General features: G+C 42.3%; 1 protein-coding gene across 3 annotated transcripts in view; it reads right to left on the bottom strand.

Annotated features, from left to right (window-relative positions):
- mdm4.S (MDM4, p53 regulator S homeolog) overlaps nucleotides 1-11,717 on the bottom strand; it is a 109,613-nt gene extending 97,896 nt beyond the window's left edge. Inside the window, exons 1-2 of one of the 3 annotated variants that reach the window (XM_018248141.2) lie at nucleotides 11,581-11,717; nucleotides 10,535-10,641 (exon numbers count right to left, since the gene is read on the bottom strand). In XM_018248141.2, coding sequence (XP_018103630.1) covers nucleotides 10,535-10,615 — 81 coding nt within the window. In that variant the 5' untranslated portion in view covers nucleotides 10,616-10,641; nucleotides 11,581-11,717. 3 annotated transcript variants of the gene reach the window in all.
- Nucleotides 11,718-13,094: the final 1,377 nt, after the last annotated feature.

The following is a 13,094-nucleotide window of genomic DNA, read 5'->3' as shown; positions in this document are numbered from 1 at the left end:
GACTCACCTAGTTCGTCCAATACCAAATTCGCCTTAAAAGGGTGGAAAATACTGATAACGAGAGTGGCAAGGAAAGGAGAATAATTGGTAAGTACGAAACAATTTCTTACCATATGTAAAATTTAAAATGTATCACTACAGAGATTAATTGGCCCCTGCATTGTTTAAACCTCAAATTCAGACTAATCCCCTGTATTGTTCCACCTGTGATCCTCCTGCATTTTTCACACTTGTGACAACTCTATTGTTCACCCCTCTAAAGCCCTGTGCTGTTCACACCTGAGACCCAGACTGAAACTGCCCACATTGTTCACGCCATTCTCTGCTTGCCCAGTGCAGCTTGTGTGTGCCATTCTCTGCTTATTTAGTGCTGCTTGTGTGTGCCATTCTCTGCTTACTCAGTGCTGCTTGCGTGTGCCATTCTCTGCTTGCCCAGTGCAGCTTGTGTGCGCCATTCTCTGCTTACTCAGTGCTGCTTGTGTGCCATTCTCTGCTTGCCCAGTGATGCTTGTGCGTGCCATTCTCTGCTTACTTAGTGCTGCTTGTGTGTGCCATTCTCTGCTTGCCCAGTGATGCTTGTGCATGCCATTCTCTGCTTACTTACTTTTCACATATGAGTGATGAGGGATTTCCCTGCAGTAAGCACCAACCCTTTGGTTTTTTGGTGTGCTACCACCTTTAATGTGGATATGATCTTAAAAGTTCTTGTGGTAACATGGGTGTGGTTTAAAAGGGGGAGTGGTCAACACTGACTTCTATTATTATCTCTCCACCACATACGCCAGTAAAATTTTGTGCCCGCGGTACCACAGAAGTTGGACAGCACTGCCCTAGATGAATTAGCCCTCAAGCCCTCTGGAGCTAGCTTGCCTTAAACTGGTGGGCTCTTGAGATACATAAGCAAATCCATTGACTTATGGTTGAAGATGAAGCGGCTGGATCCCTATAGCAACCTGCTGGTACTACGAACCTCTATGATTTCCTGAAGGTGCTTGTAGCCTCTAGCACTAGAAGAAGACTCCAAATTACAGAGGCCTTCTTAACCGGAGGACGTAACTTGAGTTCGGCCACAAAAACCTCTTTATCATAGGGCCCTCAGACCAAGATCTTCCTGATGCAGAGAGGGCCGATACATGGACTTTGTGTCCTATATTGAAAGCCCTTCTCCGCTTACTCCTTCTGTTGCTCTCTCCACCCTAGAAATCTTTTCCAGATTCTGTAGTAAGTCAAAGATGTAGAAAGCCTCAGAAGAGTATTCACTACAGATTCAGATAGCCCTAAGGCCAACAACCTCTTGCTCTCAATCTCCAAGCTTGAAGGTACAATGCCCCTGGATTTGGATGTAGTAAAGGCCCTTGTTGCAGAAGATCCTTCCTTCTGGGAAGAGGCCATGGGTGTACAATCGCTAATTTGAGCATTGGTGGGTACCATGGACTGTGTGGCCACTTCGGAGCAATCAAGATAAGTTCGGTCTTGTCCTGAATGACCTTCTGAAGCGTCTGGAGAATGAGTGGAAATGGAGGAAAGGCATAAGCCAGATAGAAGAACCAGTTCTGCAGAAGCGCTTCTACTGCCTTTGTTCTGGGAAAGAACTTCCTGGAAAAGAAGACCAGCCGTTAGGGGTTGTGACTCAAAGCAATCAAATCGATGTCCCGCAATTCACATCTCTCGATCAGCATCTAAAAAACTTCCTGCAACAGGGACCTGCTCTTGGTCCCCCCTGCCATATGCCACCGCAGAAGTGTTGTCTATGAGCATCTTGATCGAGGAGCCCTGCAGGACTTCGGCAAATGAAAACCGAGCATCCTTTGCTGTCCTGATATCTAGTACATTGTACATTGGATGGAACCCCTTTCTGCTGGAAAGGTTACTGCCCCTGGACACATTCTGATTACAGGTGAGCTTCCCAACTCCATGTGGAAGCATCCAAGACTACGGTCCTCCATTGAGGCTGAGATAAAAGAAGACCCCTGCTGAGATTCTCCTCTGGGAGAAAGAGGCCTGAGACAATTGTATTTGTTGATTCCAATCTTTCCTCACCTTGTTCCACTGATCTGATCGCTGCCATGGAAACGATAAGGGACATTAGCTCCTGGACAGAGACCCGAGTTTTGTCCAATATCAGTGATGTTTGACAAATCAGGGTTTGAGCTCTGTGTGGAGGAAGCGACACTGTCCCCCTCAAGGTGTTGAAAATAGCTCCCAGATACTGTAGTCACCGAGAGGGAGTGAGTTCCCAGTTCATTAACCAGCTGTGAGCCTGCAGAAAATCCAAGACTCTGTCTCGATAAAATAGAGTCTCCCTGTTCCTTGATGACAATAGGATGTCGTCCAGGTAATGCCATGTGGATATTCCCTCCAACCTCAGCCACAATCAGGGTTACTAGTACCTTGGAGAAGACCCTCGGGGAGGTAGACAGGCCAAACGGCAGGCAACGGAATTGGAAGTTTTTTCCAGCCAAAGAAAAGCGAAGGAAGTGCTGATGAGCCTCTATGACTGGAATGTGGAGGTAGGCATCTCGAAGATCTATAGAGTGTAGAAGATATATAGAGAAAAGCCAATCTGCTGAAATGATGGAAAAGATTTACTCCATCTTGAATTTCTGATATTTCAGATACTTATTGACCTTCTTGAGATTCAAGGGAACACTGCCTTTATCAGCCACTGGACATACTGGCGAATTTTCACCCGCGTTAGTCACTTCGCCCTTTAGTTAATTTGCCCCCATGTCTGTCCAAGAAATCATCCAAGCAACTCTAAAAAGCATTAACAGAATCAGCCATCACAACATCATCCGGAAGTGCATTCCACAACCTCACTGTGAAGAACCACCTATGTTGCTTCAAATGAAAGTTCTTCTATTCTGAAGGGGTGGTCTCTGGTGTGGTGATCCTCTTAATGGGTAAAAAGGTGCCCTGCTATTTGTCCTCTATTATACTTGTAAAGTGTAATCATGTCCCCTCACAAGTGGCTTTTTCCCAGAGAAAACAACCCCAACCTTGACAGTCTACCCTCATATGGTCTTCCATCCCTCTAACCCAGTTTAGTTGCACGTCTCAGCACTCTCTCCTGGAACCTATAGTAATGCACAATTTAGTATCATCGGCAAAACTAGAAAAAGTACTTTCAATGCCCACCTCCAGGTCATTAATAAACACGTTGAAAATCAAAAGACCAAGTATAGAGCCCCACGGTACTCCACAAACAACACTGGTCCAATAAGAAAATGTTCCATGTAGTCTTTTAGCCAGTTCTCTATCCAGGTACAAATACTATGTTCCAGGCCACCATTCCTTTATTTAACCAGTAACCATCTGTGTAGTACAGTATCAAATGCTTTAGCAAAGTCTAAGTAATTCACATCCACTACCATCCTAGAATCGAGGTCCCTGCTAAATTAAGTTTAGTCTGGCAAGATCTATTACGCATAAAACCATGCTGGCACAAATGCATAATATTATGATTTGCTATGAAGTCCAGTATCCTATCGTTATAACCCTTTTGAAAAGCTTTCCTACCACGGACGTCAGACTAAATAGCCTATAGTTTTGATGCTGAGAACGGGATCCCTTTTAGAATAGCAGCACCATATTAGCAATTCGCCAGTTTCTCTGAACCGTGCCAGACCGCAATGAATCCTGAAAAATTAAGTAGAGAGGTTTGGCAATCACAGAGCTAAGCTCGCCAAGTACCCTGGGATGAATACCATCTGGCCCCCGGACCTTTGTTTATCGTAACATGTTCTAGTGCTATGATCACTATTTCCTAAATACTCACCCACACAAATGCTAGAGATGAGTTCAGTATCATTAGTTATTACAAGATCCAAAACAGTTATTCCTAGTAGGTTCTTGAATGAGCTGGAATAAAAAGTTGTCATTCAGCATATTTACAAACCTACTAGCCTTTACTGTCTTGGCAACCCCATTACCCCAGTCAATGTCTGGATAATAGAAGTCATCCATAGTAATAACTTGACCTAGTTGTGAAGCCGCTTCTATTTGTAAGAGTAGCTGGGCTTCATACTCCTCACTTATACTAGGCTTTATAGACATCGCCTCTTAGCGTCACTGTTTAATAATCCTGATTTAACATCAGGTCAGGAACCTAAACACTTCCCTTTGTGTATAGACAAGGGTCTTACACATATACATCATTATATATATTACATGATAGAATATTAGCTGAACAGTCCTGCATTAAAGATACAATGTCCCAACTGAAGAACTTTATTAGTAGAATCAAATACTACATTTTTAACTGTCTTACAGAAGAGATGCCCTTTTTCTTTGCACTTTTGTAGCAATTGGTTTTTAGCATCCTCTAGTGGAAAGATATCTCAGTTTTTCACTATTGACAATGCACCACTACTCAATATATCAACACCTTAACCCTTTCCCTGCCAGCTGTTTTGTCCTAGATGCGAACATCTACTGCCAAGCAGTTTTTAGATATTTTGCACTCTTTCACTTTAAGGGCCTTTCTTGGGGCGGTCTTTTAGTTTACCCAGGAAAACAATATATTGTTTTATTCAGGACAACCTGAACTTTCAAAATATGCAAGAATTTTTGTGTAATTCTACTTCTCTAAAAAAATATAGGCTTCTAAGTGTCCAATAAAGTGAAAAAAATCATGTTTCACAAAGAACAATCACATATATCAGAAACATCATTATTTTATGTACGAGAACACAGCCGATTTGGAAAGGTCTATGTCTCCTGAACGCGGCAATACCAAATATATATAGTTTTATGGAGATTTCTCACTTGTATAGATCAAAATCTACAAGCAGTACACTACCAAATTTCCAAAGCACCGCTCCCCAAACGGCATACTTCTGATTTCAAGGCCAAACATTCCACTAACAGTAGGTTTACCCTAGAAAACTACCCATTATTAGAAAGAACAGATTCTGGTGAATCAAAAATGGGTAAATATAGTGTTGTACTCCAAACTACCAAGTTGCAATTGTTTCCTAAAGTTATGTTTTATCGAAATTGGTGAATTTTTTGAAAAATTACCTCAAAGCTTCCAATCTACAGAATCATATCTCCCACACATCATTAGGTATCAATGTAAAACACCCCAAATATGAAAGCCTGGGGTCCACTGAACAGTTTGATGCCCAATATGTATAGGTGTACCCAAGCATGTGGCATATAGGGGCCCAAAAATTTAGGCACCGCATTTGAGCTATCAGTTCTGTAATTCCAGATACTGCAAAATCAACACATTTACATAGTTTTGTGGGGGGGGTAAAAGTAGAAAAAAAAGTAAGTTCACCCCCAAAAAAAAAAACACATTTTCGGAAAGTACACATTCCCACGAATCTAAATTGGGTATGCATGTCTTTGTACTCCAAAGTACCAAGCCGCAAACCATTTCTAAATTTGGTGATTTTGGCGACATTTCCAAAAATCACCTCAAAATTTCTACCCTGCAGCATCGTATTACTCACATACTTTTAGGTATAAGAGAAATCACCCCAAATATTAAAGCCTAGGGTCCTCTGAACAGTTTGATGCCCAATATGTATAGGTGTACCCAAGCACGTGGCATACAGGGGCCCCAAAAGGAAGACCCCATATGGTCTGTCATTTCAGGTACAGCAAAATCAACACATTTACATCATTTGGGGGGGGGGGTCAAAAGTAGAAAAAAGTAAGTTCACCCCAGAAAACCTTATATTTTCGGAAAGTACACATTCCCACAAATCTAAATTGGGTATGCATGTCTTTGTACTCCAAAGTACCAAGCCGCAAACCATTCCTAAATTTGGTGATTTTGCTGACATTTCCAAAAATCACCTCAAAATGTCTAACCTGCAGCATTGTATTACCCACATACTTTTAAGTATCAAGAGAAATCACCCCGACTATGAAAGCCTGGGGTCCTCTGAACAGTTTGATGCCCAATATGTATAGGTGTACCCAAGCACGTGGCATATAGGGGCCCCAAAACGAAGACCCCCCCCATATGGTCTGTCATTTCAGGTACCGCAAAAGCAACACATTTACATCATTTTGAGAGGGGCAAAGTTAGAAAAGAGTAATTTCACCCCAGAACACCATATATTTTCGGAAAGTACACATTCCCCCGAATACAAATTGGGTATGCATGTCTTTGTACTCCAAAGTACCATACTGCAAAGCTACGCTAAAGGCTGTGGTTTTTAGGACATTTCTAAAATATCACCTAAAAATATTGTAATTGGCTGCATTTTTCTCACCCAATTTCTAACATACAATTGTAAAACACCCTAAATAATGATGCCAAGGGTCTACTGAACAGTTTGATGCCCAATATGCATATATACCAAAGAAGCTGGCATGTGCGGACCCCAAATACAAATAGTGTATATGAATTTTCTCGGCTGCCAATTCGCCTTCTGTGAACAAAGACCTTTGACTGCGCATTGTGTGCCACAAGACCCTCCTAACGGCACAAGGACCCCCAAAACCATATATTTTTGGAAAGTACACATTCTGACAAACCCAAAGGAACAACAACGAAAGCATAAAAATCACAAAAATCAAATACAATTAGGCAAATCAATAAAATAACTGATCCAACAGTGTGGTTAGTGGTCAGAATGCTTGATCCACTAGTCACACTGGTAAAGCAACAGTTTTTTAGGGAATAACAAGAGGGAAACTGATAAACTGAAGAACTAAAAAAAATAAATAAATAAAAGTTCCTATAAGTGTGTATTTATGTATACATGTGTGCACAGCTCTGACAAGTGTATAAGTGTGTATATCTGTATGTGACTCTGTAAAATACAAAGAAAAAAGCCAGAAAATTTTTAAAAAAAAATCTTCCTTTAGTTATATGTGTGCTGTGTATGTGTAAATGCATGTATGTATGTGTGGTTGCATGTATGTGTGTGTGTGTGTGTGTGTGTGTGTGTGTAACTGTGTAAATAGAAGGGCACTTAGTTTTTTGGAGAAGAAGGGATCAGAAGCAGATCTGCAGACTCCAGGATCGCAGAGATCAACAGCAGGAAGTGCGTGGGCGGAGCTTCACACTAGGTCGGTCCAGGAAGAAGCAGCACAGGGGGAGCAGCATACAGCAGCCAGGATCAGGTAAGAAGTCGGGACCTGCGACAGTCGCAGCACAGGACCCGACTGGCAGCCCCCTAGGCTCACCGTTTAGGGGGTGGAGGGGCCAGGAGAACCTCTCTGCACTTTGATTATTGCAGAAGTGCAGAGAGGCAGCTGAGAGGCAGGTAGCTCCTAAGTTCCTGGCACTTGCAGCCTTTTTTAAAATAACATAGGAGCTACGTTCTTGGCAGGGAAAGGGTTAAAGGAGAAGGAAAGGCTTAACTAAGTAAGCTTTATCAGAAAGGTCTATATAAATACACCAGTAATGCTGCTCAGAGTCCTCTGTCAAAAGAAATACCACATTTCTTTCCTTCTATTGTGTACACATGGGCTTCTGTCAGACTTCCTGTTTTCAGCATAAACCTCCAGGGCTAGGGCTTGAGCGTGCTCAGTTTGCTCCTCTCTCCCTGCTGTAAACTGAGCTCAGAGCTATGAGTGAGCAGGGAGAGACTCAGGCAGGAAGTGATGTCACAGCAAGCTAAATATTGCAGCTGCTATCCTAAACAAACAGACAGCTTCTAGAGCTGTTAACTTGGGTATGGTAAATCATTCTGCAGAATAAATACAGTGTTATGGCTTGCACTATTGGGGCTGATCTATTGGCAATAAACTGCTTCAGTAGCTTTCCTTTAAACATTTATAAAGAACTGGACTACAGCATTATCCCTTGCCTTAGATCAGTGCTGTCCAACTTTTGTGGTACCAAGGACCGGAAGTTTTCTGGCCTATGTGGTGGGGGGCCATAATGGAAGCCAGTGTTGACCACTTCCTGTTTTTAAACCAGACCCGTGTTACCACAGGAACTTTTAACACCATGTCCCTATTAATGGTGGTAGCACACCAAAAAAAAAAAACAAATGGTTGGTGCGAACTGCAAGGAAATCCCTCATCACTCATATGTGAAAATTGAAGTCATGTTAAAACATACTCTTAAATCCATATGCCTCATCCTCCCCTGTGGATAATACAACAACCCCCCAACACATGATTAACCTTAGGGGCCCTTAACAACAATTTCCAAATGCTAACAAACCCAGAGAACAAACCCCTAACAGGCTTACATTCCACAGGTAGCTTAGGGCAAACAGAGAACTCATCTCTTATGTGAAAATCTTGATTCATATTTAAACATACCCTTAAATTCATATGCCTCCTACGACTGCACCCAAGCACATGATTAAACACCTTAGGGGCCCCTAAGCAACAATTTCCAAATGCTACTAAACCCCCAGAGCAAACCCAACCAGGCTCATGTGCCACAAGTAGCGATGGGAGAATCTCACCCATTTCCCTTTGAAAATGAGCAAAACTGCAAATATATTCGCAAACTGCATTGAAGTCTATGGGCGACTGATTGTTTTGCAAGCATGCGTCATTTTCACTGCAAATCTTCACAAAACATTTCGCTCATCGCTACCCACTGGCAGAGAAGGTCACACACAGGAGCACAGGGAAGGCAGAATATGGCACACAAGTAGCATAGGACAGGCAGAATATGGCACACAAGGAGCATAGGGCAGGCAGAATATGGCACGAGCATAGGGACATTTCGCTCATCGCTACCCACTGGCAGAGAAGGTCACACACGGGAGCACAGGGAAGGCAGAATATGGCACACAAGGAGCATAGGACAGGCAGAATATGGCACACAAGGAGCATAGGGCAGGCAGAATATGGCACGAGCATAGGGCAGGCAGAGTATGGCAAACACAGGGAGCATAGGAATAGGGCATGCACAAGAAGCATAGAGGAGGCAGAGTAGGGCACATAGAATGGACATGGGGCAGGCAGAGTATGGCACGCACATGAGGCATAGTAGGGCACCCACATGGGAGCATAGGGAGGCAGAGTAGGGCACCCACAGGGAGCAGGCAGAGTAGGGCACCCACAGGGAGCAGGCAGAGTAGGGCTTGCTTGATTTTGCATTTTTTGTCTATTTAGCCTCATTTCCTACTCCAGTGGCCCCATTGGATCATGTGTGTTTTTCTGATGGCAGAAAAGAGTAAAAAAGAGTAAAGCAGAATCATGTGGTTACACTGAGTGGAGTTTGGCCCAAAAACACAAAAGCAGGCATTCTCAGAGCCAGGGAAAGGAGCAGATCCACTTCTCTCAGCCTGCAGAAAAAATGCAAGCAAAGAGAAGTGAAGCCAAGGCTCTGTGTGCCCTCATCCTAACTGCACAGTATTGTACCTGCCTTCTGGTGACGTGTGCAGGGGATTGTGGGATTTAGAGGATACACATTGAAGGCAAGCTGAAGACGGTCGACTACTGGTACTTTTTCTTTGAGTCTCAAATAGTTATCCAGATTAGCAGAACAGTGGGCCAGGCTTAGGTAACTGTTCTAAACCACATTATTGCATTACAAAAAGGCTGTATATTTTCTAATTGATGTATATTGCAAAAGTGCTTGAAATTATGTTTATTTTTCAAAAAGCTTACGTTAGAGGTTAAGTGATTACCCTTTGGGATCTCAAGCTAGAGACCCTGACACATTTCCCTGTGGAAACTCCTTTTAAATAGAACAAGTGTCTTAATCTCCCAGTGTACCTGCATACAATACTTAATAGCCAGTGCAATTGCTGGAGAAAAGTGCTATATAAATTACTTTTTTCATTATGAACATGGACAGGCTAGTGTTAAAAAACATCTCTACAATTTGCCTTTGATTGACCTGATACAATGGGCTGATGTGCCTGATCGTCAAAAACTGCACTGGTCCAAAGTATTTCTGTGGATGCTCATTCCCGGCAGTTTTCTTCAGTTTCTGTCTTCTTTTATTCAGGCCCAGGCAGGGGCATGCACAGTAGTGTGAAAAAGTGAACTTTTTCCATCTAAAGGTGGCCATAGACACACAGATCCTATCGTACGAATCGAGGATTCGTATGATTTTCGGATCGTGTGTGGCGTGTGCCGACATCTTTCATCCGGCGAGATCGGTCGTTTGGTCGATCAGTCAGGGTTGATTTTGACCCGACCGATCCCATATGGCCGAACAATCAGATTACCCCCGATATAGCCATGCTCGCTAATGGCATATCGGGGAAAGATCCGCTCGTTTGGCAATGTTGCCAAACGAGTGGATCTTTGCGTCTATGGCCACCTTTAGCTTGGATTTAATTTTACTATGCATGCACCTGCCTGGACCACAACAAATAAAAGGTGGAAGAAGCTAAATAAGGTGGCAACAATGAATTTCTACAGATATACCCTGGGCCAGTACAGTATTTAGCCAACAGATGCACTAGCCTGTGGCTTCAGGATAGGGATTATAATCAATGGGGTGCCTAACATTTTTGCAGCCACAAGTAATACCTTTCATTCTCTTTTAAATATCTGCCAAGATTTTTAATGAATGACATTGCTCTTGAAAAGGCATCAGAGATAATCATTTTACAATCATGTTATCAGGGAAAAAAATAACTTTACATACCAGACTTTCCTCCGTATTTTGAATGGTCGTTGGTGCAGGATCCTGTTCATCCATCAGATGCAAAGCAGTTGATGTAGACATGTTAGTAATTTAGCTTTGTCTTAGACCTACATATTTACAAAAAGTAAACAATAGTATTTGGAAAGAGTAAACAAAAATGAACAAACACCAGACCAAAGCTAAATCAGCAAAGTCACTGGAAGCGTCCAAAAGTATAACAACTATAGAACATTAGTTCTAAAGAGGGACACATTGTGTGTCTAAGACATATTGGAAAAATTGCTCATACTGCCATTATGCCTTTCTTTCAATCTGTAGAATAATATAATTTGCTTCATGAACTTCAAGATCGGCACTTTTATAACACAACCCAAGCCCGTTTGAAACAAAACATTGCCTTTATGGACCTTGCTGATACGGATTGGCATTCATTACTATAGCAGAGTTTTATTATACACACCCCATCTGTCCTCAAACAAGGGTGTGCAATGACTGGCAAGCAGACACACAATAAATGAACAGATTATGTAGAAGTAGACCTAAAAAACATGTGGCACATAAATTATCCTAGTCCAATTAGGGAGTTTACTCTTGACTACTTTCTGCACATGATCTATTATTACCAACTTACCTAGTCATGCACAAATACAAACCAACAAACTTTCGTTTACAAACACTGTACGAAAAGCTTTAGCAAAATCTGAACTAGAGCATTTCACTTGAACTTCCACTAACTTAACACATAAAAATACAAACAACAAACATGGGTGCAAAATACTTATTTTCCAGGTGTGCCACAGCAACCTTTTTATTACAAACTGCAATAGTTCTTCTGAAGCAAACACAGAAGACAGTACCAGCACACTATAGCTAAAGTCATTCAATGGACTGTTCTAGCTCTTAGACTTTGGTCTCAATGACGTATTACATCAGGCCCCAGAAACGTACTCACATTAATTTTGTTACAAAGACGTTAAGTATTGAATATCTAAATCTACCAACATCACAACCGCATGCCCCAGTGTAAAATATAAAGAAACCACTACCGTGTGTTTATTCATATATCGCGCGTCTCCTCCGTTTCCCTAGCACGGCTGCCATTTTGAAAACTCGTTTGAGACAGGCGCTCTTTCCTCCGCCTACCGCTACGTCAGTGTCTCCAGAAAAGCCAGGCGCGCGTAACCATTTTCATCTCTAGTACGCAGTAGCATAGTAATAGGTGCGCATGCGTACTACAACAATAATGCAGCTGCTTTATTATAGCATACCTCCCAACATTTTGGAAATAAAAAGACGGACAAAAAGATGTGCCCTTTAAGCTGTGAGTCTAACTTTTCCTAAGGGACCTCCTTATCTAAATTGTATAAATGAATTAATAGTATAAATAAATAGTATAGTATATAGTAATAGTATAAATTAAAACTAGAGATAATTTAGACAGAGTTAGTTTATTGCTTGTGCACTGTGTGAATAGAGTTGGGATAAGGGTGTCGGCACAGCTGGCATCACACACACAGCAGCAAACACACAGTCAGTAACATACACACACACATTAACACACACAGTAAGTCACACAGTAACACACACAGTAACACACACACAGTCAAAAACACACACAGTGTCAGCACAGCTGGCATCACACACACAGCAGCAAACTTACCAATCATTCATACATACAGTAACACACACACACACACAATCAGCAACATATACACACAGTCAGTAACACACAGTCAGTAAAACACACACACACACACACACACAGTAACACATACACACAGTAACACACACAGTAACTTGCACATAGTCAGTAACACACACAAAGTAACATACACACTAACTCACACACAGTCAGTAACACACACACACAGTAACAAATACACACAGTCAGTAACACACACACAGTCAGTAACACACACACAGTAACACACAGTCAGTAACACACACACAGTAACACACACACAGTAACACAAACACGCACATAGTAACACACCCTAACTCACACACAGTCAGTAACACACACACAGTAACTCTCACACACAGTCAGTAACACACACACACATAGTAACACACTAACTCACACACAGTCAGTAACACACACAATAACACACACACACAGAGTCAGTAACACACACACAGTAACACACACACAGTAACACAGTAACTCACACACACAGTCAGTAACACACACAGTCAGCAACACACACATAGTAACACACACACAGTAACTCACACACACAGTCAGTAACACACACAGTCAGTAACACACAGTCAGTAAAACACACACACACACACACACACACACAGTAACACACACACACACACACACTGTAAAAGCAGGAAGCCAGTTACTCACTGTCACAGATGCACAGTAACTTCCAGCACAAACAGGCAGTCATAGAAAGATGTTGGCAGCAGTGTAGAACATGAGACGGCGCCATATTCCAGCTCCAAGTTTACCGAGCCCCCAGCACAACACTAATTCCAGTCACGGGCGGCAGAGTTTAGGGGACGGAGTTTAGGACCCATCCGAGCAGCCTCTCAGACACTGAAGCACCAC

This window comes from Xenopus laevis, chromosome 2S, assembly GCF_017654675.1.
Source record: "Xenopus laevis strain J_2021 chromosome 2S, Xenopus_laevis_v10.1, whole genome shotgun sequence".
Taxonomy (NCBI): Eukaryota; Metazoa; Chordata; class Amphibia; order Anura; family Pipidae; genus Xenopus; species Xenopus laevis.
Note: the sequence above shows the minus strand (reverse complement) of the source record. Positions and strands in the feature narration are given on the sequence as shown.